The 21008-nt window shown below is 47.6% G+C and overlaps 1 protein-coding gene across 3 annotated transcripts in view; it reads left to right on the top strand.

Annotated features, from left to right (window-relative positions):
* The window catches only part of EPHB2 (EPH receptor B2), a 482074-nt gene that overhangs the window by 148031 nt on the left and 313035 nt on the right, over positions 1 to 21008 (top strand). For all 3 annotated transcript variants that reach the window (XM_030222384.1, XM_030222385.1, XM_030222383.1), the window contains exon 2: positions 15349 to 15413. In XM_030222384.1, the coding sequence (XP_030078244.1) occupies positions 15349 to 15413 (65 nt within the window). The remainder of the gene's footprint in view (positions 1 to 15348; positions 15414 to 21008) is intronic.

The raw sequence follows: 21008 nt of genomic DNA, 5'->3' as shown, positions 1-21008 counted from the left end.
CTATTGGAGATTCTACATGGAATGTTGCTATTCCACTAGCAACATTCCATGTCGAAGGCTGCGCAGGCTTCTGTTTACGTACGTGCAGGACGTCAGACTCACAGAAGCATACGCGGCCACATTGGTGATCTGCAAGGGCCGACTTCTACATGGAATGTTGCTAGTGGAATAGCAACATTCCATGTAGAATCTCAAATAGTAGCAACAGTGGAGGAGGAGTGGCCTAGTGGTTAGGGTGGTGGACTTTGGTCCTGGGGAGCTGAGGAACTGAGTTGGATTCCCACTTCAGGCACAGGCAGCTCCTTGTGACTCTCGGCAAGTCACTTAACCCTCCATTGCCGCATTGAGCCTGCCATGAGTGGGAAAGCGCAGGGTACAAATGTAACAAAATAAAAATAAATAAAAAAATCGATATAATTCATGTAAATCTGATCTTGTGACGCCTTTGCTTAAATCTGCTCACTGGCTTCCAATTTTGTATTGGTTGAAATACGGAATTTTAGTGCTAATGCATAAGACCTTCTGTGATGGATGCCCTCAATATTTACACAATCTTTTGATTCCATATTCTCCTTCCCATTCTTTGCGGTTCCAGACTCGGAGCTGACTTGCTCTACCACATCTGTCCAGGGCCCACATGATTCCACTCGTTTTCCGGTCTGTTTCTATCTTGCACTGGCCCTTTGGAGCATGCTTCCTCTTTCTCTTCAGGTTAGGATGACCATGAAAAGCTTTAAAAAGGGCCAGAAAACGTATTTCTTTTCTCTAGCCTACTTGGATGGTCCCTAATCAGAGTAGGGATGTGGGCCATGCATAAGATCATAAGAATAGCCATACTGGGGCAGACCGGTCCATCTAGGCCAGTATCCTGCTTCCAACAGTGGCCAATCCAGGTCACAAGTACCTGGCAGAAACCCAATTAGTAGCAACATCCTGTGCTATCACTCCCAGGGCAAGCAGTGGCTTCCCCATGTCCATCTCAATAACAGGCTGTGGACTTTCCCTCCAGGAACTTGTGCAAACCTTTTTTTAAACCCAGATACGCTAACGGCTGTAACCGCATCCTCTGGCAATGAATTCCAGAGCTTAACTGTTTGTTGAGTGAAAAAATATTTCCTCTTTTTTGTTTTATTTATTTATTTATTACATTTGTACCCCGCGCTTTCCCACACATGGCAGGCTCAATGCGGCTTACATAGTAACAATATAAATAATTACAAAGTCATAAGAAGAATATACAGTTTGCGTTAAACGCAAAACTAATGGAGTTGACGGAAGGTACGTTAAACATAGGAGGAATTGGGTTCAGAAGGAAATGAGCATTGGGAGGTAGGCGTAGAAAGATGACAAGGAATGGATGTGAGGGCAGTAGAAAGGATAATTGGGAACATGGTCAGAATATAGCTATTGTCAATAAGAATCGTAGGGTAAGTTTTGGTTAGGTTGGATCGTTAGGGTAGGCCATCTTGAAGAGATGGGTCTTCAGTGCTTTTCTGAAGAGCAGAAGGTCGTTAATGGTACGGATAGGTCTTGGTAGAGCATTGCAAAGCTGGCTACCTAAAAAGGAAAAATTGGATGCGTGGAAGGATTTGTACTTAATACCTTTGCAGTTGGGGAGGTGTAGATTGAGGTAAGTACGGTAAGTTTTAACAGTATTTCCACAGAACTTCATTGAGTGACCCCTGGATTTTGTACTGTTTGAAAGAATAAACAATAGATTCACATTTACCCATTCTACACCACTCAGGATTGGGTAGACCTCTATCCTATCCCCCCTCGGCCGTCTCGTTACTTGATACTTTATGTATTTCCCTGTTTCTGTCCAGCCTATGCATTTTTATTGTTGGAGAAGTGATACGTAAAGTGTTCTGATAAATAATAAACCCTGCGATCATGAATTCTAAATCTGGCCTCTAGGTGTTAACCATTGCATGATAATAACTTCCTCCCCCTGGGTGGGGGGGGGGGGGGGGGGTTTGTGAGTGTTACCTCTACAGCATCCCCACTCCAGCTGTTTCTGTTACTGTGTCCTGTTATCTATCTATCTATCTATCTATCAAACATATAAACAGCGAGTGACCGTACTCACTCACAAATGCGCAGTAGAGACTTCCCTCTCTGCCCCGCCCCCGCGTCAATACGTGATGACGGGGGCGGGACAGAGAGGGAAGTCTCTACTGGCATGCTGCAGACGTCGGAACCGCTCCCCCCTCCCCCGGAGTCACCGCCGCCCCTCCATCTGGCCCGAGCAGTGTGAACTTACATCAGCACGCAGCAGCAGGCACATCAGCAAAGCTGCTGTCGGGCTTCCTTCTCTGCCTTTGTCCCGCCCTCGCCGACGTTACGTCACATGAGGGCGGGACACAGGCAGAGAAGGAAGCCTGACCCGACGGCAGCTTTGCTGATGTGCCTGCTGCTGCGTGCTGATGTAAGTTTACAGTGCTGCTCGGGCCAGGTGGAGGGGCGGTGGCAGCGACTCTGGGGGGTGGGCTCGGAACCCCCCCCCCATTCCAAAAGTAGCCCATTTTCACGGGCTCAACGGCTAGTCTATCTATATCTGCTCACAGATTTTAAAACCTCCAAGTTCAAGGTCTAGCAAAGGATTCAGCTAAGCTCCCTTAGTCTGAGGAACAAGACTAGAGGCTTGTTCAGGTCATGGCTCTTCACTTTAGAATCCCTATAGAAATGGTAAATGTTGCACTTTTAGCTGAGCCGCACCCCTGCGCCTCAAACGCTGGCAGCCAGATGTATGCCTCATGCTACATCAGCCCACTCGTCTCCTATATCAGTGCAAGTGCTGGTAGCTCCCCGTATATCGCCTGGAAATGGTTGTGCAGTAAATTACCCCCTTGTCCTTTTGAACCACCCCCCCCCCTACACACACACACACACACACACACTTCCCACTGCCAATTAGGGAAAATGGGGATTTGCTTCCAGGGCTTCAGCAAAAAGTGTTCAGAGTGTGGGATTAAGGGGATGAATGACTTTAGAGGAGGAGAGTGGTGTTAAGGAGGTTCAGGATTTTCATCAGAAGTCTGACAAAACCAAATTAAGACAAAGGCAATAAAGTGACTCCCTCAAGGTCAGATCAAGAGTCCCATGACTGAGAGGAAGTGACTCGCCCAGGGTCACACAGAGTCAGGGATTGAGGCACTGGGAGAGGAAGTGACTCCCTCAGGGTCACACAGAGAGTCAGTGACTGAGGCACAGGGAGAGAAATTTGGGGCTTTTTTTTTAGTTCTTTCAGCTTAGGCGTTATGGGGGCATGCCCAGTGCTGTGCGTCCACAGAGTGCATCACCACGAATACAGGCATTTAGAGAGGGCTACATCCTGCCTCCCTCGGCCTTCTATTGGTCCATTTGGACCAATAGGAGAGCAACAGGACAGAGTGTGGGAAAACTGCCCAACCCGTAGCCACAGTAGTGAAAAAACTCACAATTAGCCACGACCCGTGACTTTAGAAAAAAAAATCCTGCGGTGGGTCATGGAAAACTGCCCAATTCCACAGTAAAACCGCAGAACTGGCAACTTTGCTGTGTGGGGAGCGACCTCCCCTGGGCCTGGATTCCATTTTTAGAATATTAACCTATGCCCGCACTGTCGCACCTCAATTTAGGCACACTCATTTATGCCAGGTCAATGGCAGCATGCAACGTATGTAACTTCCAGTATTCTGTTAGTAGTATGGGTTAGTGGCAGCCTTGCCCATCCCCCCCCCAATGCACCGCTACGTGTTGTCTCCTTTCAGTCCCCACTGTAGCACTTAGAGGCATGTTAATAGAATAGCATGTAATGCACTTAGAAAATGTAGTGGCACTTTCCTGTGCATTTACTCATGTTTGTGACACTTTTCTGTGCACAATGTTCTGTGCACTTACACATGCAGTGATATTTTTCTGTGCACTTATGCATCTCAGCGACACGTTTTTGTGCACTTAGACATGTCCGTGACACCTTTCTGTGTACTTACGCATGCAGTGGCGCTTTCCTGTGCATTTACTCATGTCTGTGACACTTTTCTACTTAAACATATGCAGTTACACTTTTCTGTGCATTTACAGCGTTCTGTGCACTTATACATGCAGTGATATTTTTCTGTGCACTTACGCATGTTCGTGACACTTTTCTATGTGCGTACACATGCAGTGACCCTTTTTTGTTCACTTATGCATGTCCAGCACTTACACACTCATTTATAGAATTGCCTTTTATAGGTTAGCCCTGGAGAGGAGACCAATCGGCAATCCTCGATGACAGATACAGTGGAGAAGAGCCTTTTTTTGGAAGATCTGGCTGGGTCACCTGGTTCTACATATTATTCTGTTGTCAGGGAACTACTCAATGTCAAGACCTGGCCAATAGATGGGGAGGGAAGTGAGACACGGAAGTGTCTCCAGAGCTCTTTACAGAATAGAAGAAATGCTGAGGCTTCTTTATCAGGGAATACTCTCCCCCTGGAAACGCACTAGAAAGTTCAATTGCGCCGTGTGTTACTCAACAACAAGCTCCTCGGGCACAACTAGCAGGCTCAGAGGTGCTCATCAAGGACAAAGAGGCTGTGGGCACCTTAGGTCATGCCTTCTGGTCCTGCTGGTTCATTCCTCACTTCTGGGCTGTAGCGAGCCCAATAGTGGCCAGACAGTTGGGTATTGAGGATGGGGGAGGGGGGGAAGTTTCTATATCCTGGATAATTGTAATTCCTTGGGAGAAGTTATTTATCAGAAGGTCCTTGCTACTTTCCTGGAAATGTACACCGACCGCCACCATCTTTCATGCAATGCATATTGATCTTCATGTTGGGGATGGAGAGGTGATCCACCAGGAAGACGATTCTAGAATCTGGGGGGTTCTTTCTTCAAAATCTGGGGATCCCACCTGGATTTCTTGCCACATAGAGCATGTCATCTGGTCTTGACGAATGCCTGACATAGCTCTTGTTGTGTGTGGATGGTCACCATGGGTCTGGGGAGTGGGAATGGGAGGAGACCAACTTTGACCACTGCTTCTAGAAGGAGGTAAAGAACTGGTTTGGGAGAGGGAAGGGGTTCAGCTGTATTTTCGGGGTCATTTAAGATTAATATTATACTTTCTGTGGTTTCTGGTGGCTACCATCATTGCTAATAAAAATACGTATTGTTCCTTCCATAGAGTACAAAGTTGTTTTGCAGGGTTGGATAGCTGGAATATGTGGAGATGGAGCATGATCGAGAAAACTCATATAACATGCTGACTCTCTGTGTGACCCTGAGGGGAGTCACTTTCACTCCCTGTGCCTCAGTCACTAACTCTCTGCGTGTGACCCTGGGGGAGTCACTTCCTCTCCCTGTGCCTCAGATATCGACTCTCTATCTGACCTTGAGGGAGTCGCTGTATTGCATTTGTCTTAATTTGCCTTTGCCGGTCAACAAATTAAAAGCATAATATTGCTCTGTGGTTGGGGATCTGAGGATTTCTGACTACATGTGGCTTTTGTTTCGTGGGCTGGAAAACGAAAGCCGCACTTTGGCAGCTCTTTGGCTTTCACTTCCAGATGTTATGAGTTATAGCCTGATGTACAGCTCCCCATCACTGCCTCCTGCTGGAACTATGCGGACATGACACTTCCGCTACGGATTTTCATGGCCCACGAGAGCTACCTAGTTGAGCGAAATGCATGAACCATTTTAAGTAGTGTCGCTGGAGCCCTTGGGATCCCAGTGTATACCCAGGTTCCTGTGGGCCACAAGAAGATTATTCCATGATCTTGCTTAGAGTTTGGGGGAAATGCTTGATGAGGGATTTGAGTTTTTGGTGACTGTAGTACAGGAAAAGTTAAGCATTGTGACAAAGTTTGACTAGACAGTACTGTAGCCTCTGGTATGTCTGCTGCAATTGTAAAATTGTGACTGTCTGAGGTGACTTTATCAGCTGGGAGATGTTGCAGTGAGATGATGTCCGTCTATACAAGATTTTTTTTTAATCCACTATAAAATTGCTCATTTAATTTTTTACAGTGTTTATCCCAGTGGTTCTCTCTGTATCGTCTGTGCTGCTTTCTCCTCTCCCTTGATTTTTCTTATGCTATATTTATCGGGTTATTGAAAGTGTCAGAAATCAATTAAACCCTTGAGCTGGTGCAGCAATAATTTTCGGTATTGCGTTAGGCCTGGGGAGGGAGAGGGGGTGGGAAGGGAGCGCATGCTTTTCCCAGAGCCTAACCTGAGAGATGAGCTGATAAAGCAAGATCCCAGTGAGAATACTGCGCCTGCCACGTCAGGACACAGGTTCTGTGAGCTTGACCTTTGACTCTTAGGCCATGTGGTTCTGGGGGGTGCTGAGGAGGAAGCAGTCACCAAGCTCAAAGCTGAAGTTCGGGGAATGGTCTGCACAGACCTGGATGCCTGTACCCCAAATTCCAGAGGTGGATGTGGTTTGTGGCCTCCTGCCCTAAGGTTGTCACTGCAGCGGCTGGGGTTAGACAGACTGAGGTGGCCCATGCGGGATACAAAGGAATAAAGGGACACATGAAGAGCTTCCTTTGCTTAACTGAGTAGGGGTGAAAACAGGGGCGTAACCTGACAGCAGATTTTGGGTGGGCCTAGGCAAGAAATGGGTGGGTCCAAGTGTTCTCCTCTCCCCCCAACACACACCAAAAAAAAATCTCAGCTGGCGGGAAAATGCTTCTCTCTACCTTGGTAGTCTGCAGCAGGCATGCACTGAAAGCTGAGCAGGCGCAGGTGCCAGTATCGCGGAGAGCAGCGTTTTTGTTACCATCAGCTGGCGGAGCTTGGGATCCCCAACAGCTACCACTAAACGTGTGCTACTGTTGGGTGGGCCTTGGCCCACCTGTGGCTATGCCACTGGGTGAAAAGTGGAGCTGATGGAGGCTTCTATGGGCAAAACCCAATTGGCCCTGCACAGAGATAGGAAAAGAGGGTTAAAAACAGTAGCATCGCCAGAGTTCAATTTTTAGATGGGCCTGGAGGTGGACTGGGTGGGCACGGGCCTCGCATTTCCTCTCCACCCGCTACCCTCCTTCCCCCACCCACCCACTGAACTGTTTCAAACCCAGGGCATTTGGCAGTGGTGTTCCAGATGCCGACAGCCCCCTGCACATGGTCAGTTCTGGTCATTTTTACTGCCCTGAAGCGCCGTTCTCCCTCCAGCACTGGTGATTCCCATAGTCAGCCTTCTGCCAGCGTGTGTCATCGGGGCCTCTCCTCAGGCATGTGTCCCACCTTTGCGGAAAACAGGAAGTTGCAGAGTAGGTGGGACGCGCCTGAGAAGAGGCCTCGACGACGCACGCTGGCAGAAGGCTGACTATGGGAATCGCCGGTGCTGGAGGGAGAATGGCACTAGGAGTGGCGAGTGGCCTAGTTAGGGTGGTGGACTTTGGTCCTGGGGAACTGTGGAACTGAGTTCGATTCCCACTTCAGGCACAGGCAGCTCCTTGTGACTCTGGGCAAGTCACTTAACCCTCCATTGCCCCATGTAAGCCGCATTGAGCCTGCCATGAGTGGGGAAAGCGCAGGGTACAAATGTAACAAAAATAAAATAGATACTATTGGAGATTCTACATGGAATGTTGCTACTATTGGAGATTCTACATGGAATGTTGCTATTCCACTAGCAACATTCCATGTAGAAGCCTGCGCGGCCACATTGGTGATCTGCAAGGGCCGACTTCTACATGGAATGTTGCTAGTGGAATAGCAACATTCCATGTAGAATCTCAAATAGTAGCAACAGTGGAGGAGTGGCCTAGTGGTTAGGGTGCAGGGCGTCAGACTCACAGAAGCAGAAGCCTGCGCGGCCACATTGGTGATCTGCAAGGGCCGACTTCTACATGGAATGTTGCTAGTGGAATAGCAACATTCCATGTAGAATCTCAAATAGTAGCAACAGTGGAGGAGTGGCCTAGTGGTTAGGGTGGTGGACTTTGAGGAACTGAGTTTGATTCCCACTTCAGGCACAGGCAGCTCCTTGTGACTCCAAGTCACTCCATTGCCCCATGTAAGCCGCATTGAGCCTGCCATGTGTGGGAAAGCGCAGGGTACAAATGAAATAATAATAATAATAATATAGGGCAGTAAAAGTGAGAAGACCACGCAGACGGGGAGAGCGGGCAGAAGAGGCAGGAAAAGATTGGAGCCTCCCTTGGGAGAGCTCCGCCACTGGTTGGGTTGGGGCTAGTTAGGGTGGGTGGGCTTGGAGCAAAAGTGGCTGGGCCTGGGCCTGCCCGTGGCTACGCCCCTGGTTAAAAATATAGGGTTCGGGGAGATCCCCGACAGTTGTGCAATGGAGTTTGTTGGTGCTATAAAGTCAGTCCTGTTTGAGGTGGAAAACCCAGCCAAAAAGGGAGAAGCTGCTGCACCACAAACCTGGAGACCCCAAACAACCCCTTTCCTCTGCCTCTTTGCTTTAATAACTGTTTGGAAAGAGGAATCCTTTTGGAGCTGCCAGCAGAGGTTCTGGGTTTTTCTCAGCATGACCCTGGGACGCTCTCCTGCCTGCACACGTCTGTCACATGAAGTGACACTTGTGAACACAGTTCTGTATTTTCCATCTGTAGGGGACGGTCTGGGGGATGCAGCGTCTATCACCTCGCGTACTGGAGCGCTCAGCAAATTGACACAGGGAAACACACTTTCATGTCGCTCATTATGTTTTCCCATCGGAAATACATTTGGAATAAATAAAGTTGGATTTATTTGAAGCAGAGCCTGTGAGTTCAGAGAAAGTGAATTTGCTGCCTGGTTTCTGGTGCTTTTCTGCCTTAAAAACATTTTTTTTCCCACACGGTTTCTTAGTTCTGTGGATTCATGTTTCATATCCTCGGAAGTCATAGAGAGAACTGAGCCGCTGCCACAGGCTCCACAAAACTTCAAAGGCAGATCATGAAATCTACATATGTAGGGAGGCAGACCTGTGGGCCAAAGATTCCTACCAGAAACCACAGGAGGAGCACACGCCTGCTTACCACGCTCGCTGAGAGACAGTGAGACAGCTGCGTGCACGTACAGAACAGAGACATACATGCCTGTCACGCAGAGACAGCGAGCTGCGTGCACATAGAAAACAGAGACATACATGCCTGTCACGGAGAGACAGCGAGCTGCATGCACATACAAAACAGAGACATACATGCCTGCTTACCACACTCGCTGAGAGACAGCGAGCTGCATGCACATCGAAAACAGAGACGTACACGCCTGTCACGGAGAGACAGCGAGCTGCGTGCACATACAAAACAGAGACGTACACGCCTGTCACGGAGAGACAGCGAGCTGCGTGCACATAGAAAACAGAGACATACATGCCTGTCACGCAGAGACAGCGAGCTGCGTGCACATAGAAAACAGAGACATACATGCCTGTCACGGAGAGACAGCGAGCTGCATGCACATACAAAACAGAGACATACATGCCTGCTTACCACACTCGCTGAGAGACAGCGAGCTGCATGCACATCGAAAACAGAGACGTACACGCCTGTCACGGAGAGACAGCGAGCTGCGTGCACATACAAAACAGACGTACACGCCTGTCACGGAGAGACAGCGAGCTGCGTGCACATAGAAAACAGAGACATACATGCCTGTTACGGAGAGACAGCGAGCTGCGTGCACATACAAAACAGACATACACGCCTGCTTACCACACTCGCTGAGACAGCGAGCTGCGTGCACATTGAAAACAGAGACATACACGCCTGTCACGCAGAGACAGCGAGCTGCGTGCACATACAAAACAGAGACGTACACGCCTGTCACGCAGAGACAGCGAGCTGCGTGCACATACAAAACAGAGACGTACACGCCTGTCACGCAGAGACAGCGAGCTGCGTGCACATAGAAAACAGAGACATACATGCCTGTCACGGAGAGACAGCGAGCTGCGTGCACATACAAAACAGAGACATACACGCCTGCTTACCACACTCGCTGAGAGACAGCGAGCTGCGTGCACATCGAAAACAGAGACATACACACCTGTCACGCAGAGACAGCGAGCTGCGTGCACATACAAAACAGAGACGTACACACCTGTCACGCAGAGACAGCGAGCTGCGTGCACATACAAAACAGAGACGTACACGCCTGTCACGCAGAGACAGCGAGCTGCGTGCACATAGAAAACAGAGACATACATGCCTGTCACTGAGAGACAGCGAGCTGCGTGCACATACAAAACAGAGACATACACGCCTGCTTACCACACTCGCTGAGAGACAGCGAGCTGCGTGCACATCGAAAACAGAGACAAACACGCCTGTCACGCAGAGACAGCGAGCTGCGTGCACATACAAAACAGAGACGTACACGCCTGTCACGGAGAGACAGAGAGCTGCGTGCACATACAAAACAGAGACATACACACCTGCTTACCAGTCACGGAGAGACAGCGAGCTGCGTGCACATACAAAACAGAGACGTACACGCCTGTCACACAGACAGCGAGCTGCGTGCACATACAAAATACAGACATACACGCCTATTTTTACTACAGTCACGGAGAGACAGCAAACTTCCAGGTGATTGCAGATACCTGGATATTCAATACCAGAAATGACACACGTCCGTCCCGGCACTGAATTTCTGAGTAGTTTCCAAGCCACTTACAGCCACAGGCTGAATATCAGGCCTTCTGTCTAAAATCTGGTGCAGGCATTTATACCAGCCCTAGGGCTGGTGTAGGTGATCAAGTCAAAATAAAGACATATTTTCAGCCACTTGGGCTAAGAACATAAGAGTAGCCATACTGGGTCAGATCAATGTCGTCCAGCCCAGTATCCTGCTTCCAGCAGTGGCCAATCCAGGTCACAAGTACCTGACAGAAACCCAGTTAGTAGCAACATCCCATGCTACCAGTCCCAGGGCAGGCAGTGGCTTCCCCATGTCCATTTCAATAACAGACTATGGACTTTTCCTCCAGGAACTTTGTCTAAAACTTTTTTAAACCCAGATACACTAACCGTTACCACATCCTCTGGCAGCGAATTCCAGAGCTTAACTATTCTTTGAAAAAATATTTCCTCCTATTTGTTTTAAAAGTATTTTCATGTAATTTCATTGAGTGCCCCCTGGACTTTGTAATTTTTGAAAGAATGAAAAATTGATTCACTTTTACTTATTCTACACCATTCAGGATTTTGTAGACCTCAGTCACATCTCCCTTCAGCCCTCTCTTTTCCAAGCTGAAAAGCCCTAACCTCTTTACGGCGACCAGAAATACTCAAGGTGAGGTCACAACAGGGGGCAATACAGAGGCATTGTAAGATTCTTGGCCTTATTTTGCGTCCCTTTCCCCGCTGCCGTACACTGAGCTAGTGTTTCACGGAAAAAGTAAGCAGCCATGTTTGTTTATTGCGACTTGCTGTACCACCTTCCATAACAAAATGCCAAAGCAGTTTACACCTAAAACACGGCAGAAAAGAACACCATCGAAATTGCCCACCGTGGCCTCCTCTCATCTCCCCTGCCCAACCATCCCAAACACCCCAAAGGTCTCTAATTACATAAAAAAATAGGTCCCTTAATTAGTGCTTTTGGTAACAGAATCACCCTCTGTGAGTGCGGACTTATTCTTTAGCAAACCAATATTGAACACGAGATGTGGGGGGACCTTGTGTTTGAATCCTGTCTAGATTCAGGCAGTTCTGAAAATTCCCCATATGTGGTTATTGGATTCGATGCCAGGTGACCTTGAGAAGGCAGAAAGCAGAAACCACTTTACACTTTGAAGCCACCCTTTAACTTCTACTCAAACACTCCTGATCTGAATTCTTTACTGGCTTCCGTTGGTTTTGAAGGGACGGGGTGGGTTAATAATCAGAAATCCCTTGCCAAAGGCTGGTTAATATACAGCTGTAGGACGTGTGTGTTTGGCAATCCAGTCACAACGCTAGACCCAAGCCGTGACTCTGCATAACTCTTCCCAGCACTATCCTGCCCCCTCTTCCTCATTTGCTCCTAGGGCAATGTAACTCCCCCTCCCTCCCTCCTCCTCATTCATTCCTAGGGCTACCTGACTATCCTCTCCAGCTTATTCCTTCCCTCCCTCTTCCTCATTCAATCCTAGGGCTATGTAACTCCCCTCCAGCAACTCCCCCCCTCTCTTCCTCATTTGCGCCTAGGGCAATGTAACTCCCCCTCCCTCCTCCTCCTCCTCATTCATTCCTAAGGCCTATGTGACTATCCTCTCCAGCTCCTTCCTCCCCTTCCTCTTCCTCATTCATTCCTAGGTCAATGTAAGTCTCCCATCCAGCAGTTTTCTGGTTCCCTCCTGCTTATATAACCTTCATCACACTTCTTACCCAGTGCAAGGGCATAGGCATTGTAGACGAACCTCCAGTCTTGCACTCCCCCTCCCCCTGCTGTGCCCTTTCAGCCTCCTTGGCTGCCCACCACAACATTTTAATAATGAAACTTAACCATCCTGATTATTCCGGTATCATTTCCCCCCCCCCCCCCCCCCCCCATGATTCTGTAAAGAAAACATGATTGGACATCATACGTTTACCTACTAAAGAGTTAAAGGCATGGGCTGATGATTCTCTTAGTTTGTGGGGCCCTTGGGATCTCTTTTGCTTTGACCTCTGCTACTCTTTGCTGCCCCATCCCTGAAAGGGGCTGCACTAAGTGACTGTTTTGTCTAATGCCTGGCAATAATATTCAGCTGCTGAATGTATAAGTTAACAAGTGGTGGTGGTGGAAGTAGCAGGGCTTATCTATTACGAATACCAACAGCAAAGTGTCCCACAGCATATAATTAGGAAAATTTCAGAAGCAAAACCAAGAAATTTCAAGATAAATGGGAGGAAAAAGCCTCAAGGTGCTCAGATCAACAGATCTACTGAGCAGCTGCTGATCCTGTAGACCAATCTTTTGGTCTTAAGAGGATCCGTTCCTCATCATGGGCAAAAAAAACCTTCCCAGCGCCAGGATCTTGATATTAATAGACATTAATATTAATAGGTGGAGGAGTGGTCTAGTGATTAGGGTGGTGGACATTGGTCCTGAGGAACTGAGAGTTCGATTCCCACTTCAGGCACAGGCAGCTCCTTGTGACTCTGGGCAAGTCACTTAACCCTCCATTGCCCCATGTAAGCCGCATTGAGCCTGCCATGAGTGCGAAAGCGCAGGGTACAAATGTAACAAAAATAAAATAGATAGTATTGGAGATTCTACATGGAATGTTGCTACTATTGGAGATTCTAGATGGAATGTTGCTACTCTTTGAGATTCTACATGGAATGTTGCTGCTATTGGAGATTCTACATGGAATGTTGCTACTCTTGGAGATTCTACATGGAGTGGAGGAGTGGCCTAGTGGTTAGCGTGGTGGATTTTGGTCCTGGGGAACTGAGTTCAATTCCCACTGCAGCTCCTTGTGACTCTGGGCAAGTCACTTAACCCTCCATTGCCCCAGGTACAAATAAGTACCTGTATATAATAGGTAAGCCGCATTGAACCTGCTATGAGTGGGAAAGCGCGGGGTACAAATCTAACAAAAAAAATTTTTTTTAATGATGGGGGGGGGGGGTGCCACAAAAAATTGCTCAGGCACTAAGGGTGCCGCAAGCCGAAAATGTTTGGGAACCACTGGAGTAGGCTGTTGCAGACCAACCCGGAATATTCCAAGAGAATTCTCCTGCTTCCATCCTACCCCTCCTTAGCGTCTCTTTTCTAGGTACATGGAAAGGAAATTTGCCGCTCTTGTTCTCTTCATCCAGCATCTCTCCTCCATCTCCCTATGCCTCTCCTTCCCTTGTCCAGGATCATCCCTTCTTATTTCCCACCTTCTCCATGTCCAACCTATTCTTTCCAACGCCCTAGTCTTCCCTTGGCCCTGTGTCCCGCCTCTCCTGCCTCTTATCTCTCTTCTCCCCCCCCCCCCAGTCATGTGCTGCTTTACTCCTCCAACCTTCTGTACCCTGTCTCAGCATTTCCCTCTTCAACCCACCCTTCCCCCTTTCTGCCACCAGCACAATAAAATATAAAATGAAATAATAGAAAATGTGTTGGGCCTTTCCAACTAGGCTTTACTGGTCCTTTTCTTTCTAACGTGTAATTTTAGTGTCATAGGTTGCGGGACTGGCAAGTCTGGCTCGGAAAGACCCCACCCTTATTTGTTTTTTTTTTATTACCACAACAACCACTGGCCTATGTAGATGCTGCAGCTGGAGAAAGGGCAGGGGGTCGGGGGGGGGGGGGGGGAAGGGAAACTGTATCATTGTTCTAAGCTGAGTAGGAGTCCTCCACGTACAGTCCTGCCAGTAGGGGGTGCTGTTTCACTATCACATTTTTAATTTTGAGGCACAGGCTAGGGTTACCATATGTCCAGTTTTACCCGGACGTGCCCTTTTTTTGAGGACATGGCCGGGCAACCAGGCGGGTTTTGCCAATCTGCCCGTTTGTCCGGATTTCTGGACAAATGGCAGATTGCTAGCCTCCCCTCCCCTTACTTACTATTGCCCTGGTGGTCTAGTGACCTCTTCCACCTTCGGGGCAGGAAAGAGCCCCCTCATTCCTGCCCGGAGCGCTGCCCTGCATGCATCCGTCCTGTTGCTGATCCTCGGAGCCGATTCAAAATGGCCACCAAGAGTTGAAGTCTCACGAGGTCTCTTCAACTCTCGGCGGCCATTTTGAATCGGCGCCAAGATCAGCAACAGGAAGGATGCATGCAGGGCAGCGCTCCGGGCAGGAAAGAGGTCACTAGACCACCAGGGCAGTAGTAAGGTAAGGGGAGGGGGAGTGACGGGGTGTGTGACAAGGGGGAGGGGAAAATGTGATGGGTGGGGTGAGGGCGTGAAAGGGGGCGGGTGTGTGGTGGGGCGGGGCATATGTCCTTTTTGGGGGACAAAATATGGTAACCCCAGTCCTCTCCCTTTACCTTACTATACTACCCTGGTGGTCTAGTGACCTTTTCGGGGCAGGAAAGAGCCCCCCGATTAGGAGGGATAACTAGTTAAGTGCCACTGAATGTTCTTGGATACCCCTGGCAAGCTTTTTACATAGTAACATAGTAGATGACGGCAGGTAAAGACCTGTGCGGTCCATCCAGTTCTGCCCAACCAGATTTAAATGGTCAGGAGCCTCTCCTTGAATATTGAGCAGATTGTAAACTACTGTGACCTAAAATTAGAAAAGTGTTACAAAAATACAAGATAAAGAATGAAAATAGAGGGGAGTCAGTGGTCTACTGATTAATATTTGAGAATTTCCACTGTGGCACACAGAAGTTGGGAGAAAAAAAAACCAAATCATCTCCCAACATCGGTGTCCACGACTGATCCTATAAGCAGGACGCTGTGTGCAGGTTCATCAGCTAACGTTCTCTACCTTTTTTCCTTTTCCCCGCAGACACCTTGATGGATTCAACAACCGCCACGGCAGAACTGGGCTGGACCGTGCAGCCGTCAACAGGGGTGAGTTACCGCTTACAGCTGTGTTCAGCCTCATCATAACCCTCAAAACATCAGAATCAGGGGCGTTTCAGGAGCTAGCAGACGCACAGACACATTTCCTCTGTGTTGATCGCAGCCGGTTTTCAAAGGGAAAACCACCTGCACTGTTTCTCTTTGAAAATTTAGCCTCCGCAGAGCACACGCGTGTGCGCTAAAAGCGGCCGTGTATTTCGCAGTAGATGATTGCATAGGTGGCCAAGTGGATGCAAAATAACTCGTGGACTTTTGAAAATGAAATGTGTGTGCACTGATTTACTCTCTTTTTTTTCATTTGTGTTTTAAATGTTCACAGAAGTGTATTTTTTTAACCCTCCCCCAACCCCCAGGTCTGCACCAGTTTTGAAAGGGAAAGTACAGCAGGACATGGCATTTGGTCATTTGCTCCCGTTTCTTGTGCAGTTAGAATTTTTACTTGAAAAGAACATATTGGGGGGGTGGATTTGGTGCTGGAAAAAAAAAAGTGCTTACCGCAAATTCCCACGCCAGACTTACAGCTGCTGAAACCTGGTGTAAATGCTGGCACTCAAGTTAGGCAATATTCTGTAACAATGCATGCAACCTTTTAGAACACGCCTGACACACACCCAAGGCCACACCCCCTTTTCAGTTACCCGCTGTTATTGCATTACCCATGCCTTATGGAATAGCGTGCAGCCAGATGCGGGCGTAGGTTTTAATGGGAGCCAATTAACATCAGTAATTGATAGAACACAATTGTTGATAATTGGCTCATTAGCCAATTAATTTGTGCGCGCTTCATGGAAGCACGCCCAAATTTTGGTTTGCAAATCCAGGCGCTAGAATCCCAGGGGGGGGGGGGGGGGTGGCAGCGTGTTGAAAGTGACATCCAACCTGTACTTTTCCTCTACTGATCTGAACATGGTTCTTCTCCCCCCCCTCCCCCGCCCCCTTCCAGAAGCACCTCCGCACTCTGTGGAATCACGTGCAAATATTTAACTGCACTGAGCAGGAGCAACTTTCAAACGGCCAAACGGCCAGTTCACGTGGATGCAACACTCTGAAAATTGCTTTCTGCGCAGGTGACCAGCCATCGTGTTTAGTGCTGGCAGCAAAAACCGCAGAAGAATAATTATAACCATATTGTAGTGTTGGCCACTGATAAGGGCAGGCATCTTAGGGGGTCTGCAGCCCACGACCCCGCTTACGTCGGTGGCTCTTATTATGGTTGCAAGTACCGGTGGCAACGTTTACTTCTGCTCTTACGCCGCTGGCGGCGAGGTGCTGGGGGATTAGGAAGTTCAGCATTTCTGTACCGCTCTGGCCATGACTCCTTTCACTTCCCTTCACAGTGGATAGGGGGAGGGGATGTTTGGAAGGTGAAGGGTATAAAGTCAGTTGAGGAAAGATTAAAGAATGTGAGGCCCATAATGAGGGATTGGGTGGCCGTGGGAAAGCATGTAACCAAACAATTGACACAGTTTTGATCTGCTTTGTGCTTTGTGTCAAGTATATCAAAACTAATAAAAAGTAAATGTAACCCTGGGTCCCCTCCAGACAGTCCTGGATGCCGGCTGAGTTCTTTCAGGTCAGGCACCTGGACAAAGGCTTACAAAAAAATAGTCTCTTTTTGAGCTGGGCGCAGGCCAAGTCCGGGCGAAATCCCAGTAGGCCGTGGGGTTTTAAGCCACCGGTCTCATATCTATCATTGAAGTCCCAGAAAAAAATGCACTGTCATGCCGATGATTTTATTTATTTATTGCATTTTTATCTCACCTTATCCCACCTATTTGCAGGCTCAAAGTGGCTTAAATAGGTTTGTTATACACAGTTAATCCTGGATGTCAGGTACAATTATTGTTGTGCAGAGATTAATTAGGGGAAGAAGTAGAGAGAAGAAGGAAGGAATTTAGTAGGAATATTAAACGATGGGTTTTCTTAGACGATGGGTTTTCTGAGGTTGGTTAGTACAGTTCTGGGTTTTCATTGTAGGCTTTGTTGAAGAAATACGTCTTGAGGGATTTGCGAAAGATAGTTGTTTCGTTGATTGTCTTCAGGTCTCTAGGTAGTGCGTTCCATAACTTCGTGCTCATGTAGGAGAAGGTGGTATCATGCATCGTCTTGTATTTTAGTCCTTTGCAGTTGGGGAAGTACACGTCAAGAAATTTGCGGGATGATTTTGAGGCGTTTCTGGGAGGTAGGTCCACGAGGTTTAACATGTAGATTGGGGCGTCTGCGTGAATGATTTTGTGTACCATTGTGCAGATCTTGAATGCAATACGTTCCTTAAGTGGGAGCCAGTGAAGTTTCTCTCTTAAGGGTTTTGCACTTTCATATTTGGTTTTTCCAAATATGAGTCTGGCCGCAGTATTTTGGGCAGTCTGGAGCGTCTCGATGTTCTGCTCTTTACAGCCTGCGTACAGTGCATTACAGTAATCGAGATGACTTATCACCATTGACTGTACCAGGGTGCGGAATATGTATCTCGGGGAAAAAAGGTTTAACTCTTTTGAGTTTCCACATGGAGTAGAACATCTTTTTCGTCGTGTTTTTCACGTGAGCATCGAGAGTGAGGTTTCGATCTATGGTTACTCCTAGAATTTTCAAGTTTTGCGAAATAGGCAATGATGAGTGGAAGAGTGGCCTAGTGGTTAGAGTGGTGGACTTTGGTCCTGGGGAACTGGGTTCAATTCCCACTGCAGGCACAGGCAGCTCCTTGTGACTCTGGGCAAGTCACTTAACCCTCCATTGCCCCAGGTACAAATAAGTACCTAAGCCGCACTGAGCCTGCCATGAGTGGGAAAACGCGGGGTACAAATAAAAAAAAAAAAACCTCAAGTAACTTTACTGATAAAACCTGCAATTGGCAAAAACATCAAAACTTGTATTAAAACAAGCAGAGTAAACTTGTACTGTTAGAGTCCAGTTCGGGAGCATTAAGAAATCCTTGATTATCCTTTATTTACAGAGTTCCACCAGTCCGTTATCCTTCTATACCCGTCCTGTCCATCGGAACAATCCGGAGCTGTAGTTTTTCTGCTCACTTGCCAGGCTTTTCTCCAGCCGCCAGACCACCTCAGGACCTGACCTCCCTGTCCATCCTTCTTTCACTCAAGGTGCAGTTCCACTCACCCACCTCTGATCCTGAACAGATCTCCCCCTGTTCCGATCTCGGGGTGGGGGGGTAATCACTACCCACCCCCGGAACTCTCCCCTCAGTCTCCGCTGTTACAGCAGGGATTCCCGTTATCCATCAGCCCCTGGTTATTGTACTGGATAGGAGACTCCCCCCCTCTCCTTACGGGTCCTGGTGGGGGTTCGGGCAACCAAAGACCCTGTGCCCCAAATTATTTATCCATTTGTGACATTTATATCCCACATTATCCCAAACAAGTCTGAGTTCAGTGTGGCTTACAATAAACAGTATAGGATACATAACAAAGAATATTGCATAAGAAAGTAATTTCTTGTAAGAATCCAATTTTACAATACAGTATTAAACGTACTGGGATAGTTATGGATATTAACATTTAGAAAATATATTATGAATGAGAAATTGTACATGAAGCAAAGAGAAGGTTAATGGTAAATAGAATAATAACCAATTCAGGTAATACTTAGTTTGAGATATGGTTGTTCTTTGTGAGGGTCTGTTTGAATAGGAACGATTTGAGGATTTTGCGGAATCTAGTATATTCCTGTATATTTTTTGGGTGGTTCCGCCATTTTATTTATTTAAACCCCCTACCCTCACATTAATCTTTCCCTCCCTGGCTGGGTTAACCAATCCCACCAGAACATAAACCACTCCCCTCAATCCCACTGTGTAAAACCCATAAAGGCTTTAGTATCCCCTAGAGGGATTTAACCAATCTCTGTCCACCCGGATTCTCCAGGAGATTCGTTAAACTAAACAAAAACAACCAAAAACAAACATCCTCTCTGTCCAGGTTTGCGGTCATCCTAGAGTAGGAAAAAAAGTGAAATGATAGGGCTGACCCTGAAGTACATAATTATTGCCATACCAGGACAGACCAAAGGTTCATCAAGCCCAGTATCCTGTTTCCAACAGTGGCCAATCCAGGTCACAAATACCTGGCAAGATCCCAAAAAAGTACAAACCATTTTATGCTGCTTATCCCAGAAATAGTGGATTTTCCCCAAGTCCATTTTAATAATGGTCTATGGACTTTTCCTCTAGGAAGCTGTCCAAACCTTTTTTTAAACCCCGCTAAGCTAACCACCTTTACCACATTCTCTGGCAACGAATTCCAGAGTTTAATTACACGTTGAGTGAAGAAACTTTTTCTCCGATTCATTTTAAATGTACTACTTTGTAGCTTCATTGAATGCCCCCTAGTCCTAGTATTTTTGGAAAGAGTAAACAGACGCTTCACGTCTACCCTGGGGCCGACCAGATAGCACCGAGGTGCTTGAGTTGACAGAGCTGCCTGATGAAGAGAACCAGGCTTATGAGTCCTGGAAACCCAGGCTTCAGGACTTCGACCTTTCACCAGCTTTACAGCCTAATGCTGGGCTGTGTGTTGTGGGGGAGGGGAATGGAAGAGAAGGGCTGTGCAGTTGAATGCATAAAGTTCACAGACAACTATGGCATTAGCAAGAAGGAAGCCCTTGAAGCCCAGGGAGGCAAATTGAGCAAGGAAGGGAAGGGAGCCCCTGAGAAACAAAAGGGTTGTAGTCAAGCCATGCTCGCTCCATCCATGTGTGAAAGGTGCCTTGTCAATGCACTGTTTAAACCTGTACAGTGCTGTGTACAGTTACAGCCCCTATAAAAAATAAAAAGAGAGACAAAACTTCTAACATTTCTCCTCTCTAGTCTTTGTCAATCTCGCTATATTACCATATTTATCATGAAAATGACTGTAGGATTGGCCTCTGGCTCATAAACTTATGGGGGGGGGGGAGAACCCCTCCCATAGAGGAAAAGTCTTCAGTTTACTCTTCATACTCTTTTTTTTCTTTCTTTCCGTCCCTCCCCCCTGTACCCCCCAACTTTTATTCTCTCACCTCTTGCTCTGAAAAGAACCTTAAGAAAAGTGAAAAATGAAGATGTTTCTTTCAGTTTGACACAGAGGCTGAGAAATCCAGCTTCCCCCCACCTCCAGCCCCCGCCACCCCCACTGTGCAACTGGACTGAGGCCAAAACTCCTTTTTTGACACAAGCGCTGAAAACGGAGTTGGCATGAGAAAAGAATCTGTCAAGAAAAGCCTCCATTGGAGAGATTAAAAACTGTCAGACAAAACACCTACTGCCCTGCTTTCCCCCTTCCCTCCTCCCCCCTCTCCCCCACTTCGCCCCCCCTCCAGAATCTCCAACAAAATCCATACACTGAAGCAGCCAACCACTTTCACAGTTTTGGGTTTTTTTTTTACCCTTTTGCTGTAAAGATTGTCTCAACTCCCAAAGGCTTCAACAGCTTTGCTAGGCCTCGGCCCTTCATGCTTTGATCGAAGAGGAGAGGTGGAAGGGGGGAAAAAAATGATTGACTCTCAATGGATGGGTACAAGGGGTCAAGCCTTTTTTTTCACTCATTCAACAGCCTTTCAGTTAAAAATTTTCCATATGCAAACCAATTC

The sequence above is a fragment of the Microcaecilia unicolor genome, chromosome 13 (assembly GCF_901765095.1).
Source record: "Microcaecilia unicolor chromosome 13, aMicUni1.1, whole genome shotgun sequence".
NCBI lineage: Eukaryota > Metazoa > Chordata > Amphibia > Gymnophiona > Siphonopidae > Microcaecilia > Microcaecilia unicolor.
This window is presented reverse-complemented; position numbering and strand designations above follow the sequence as displayed.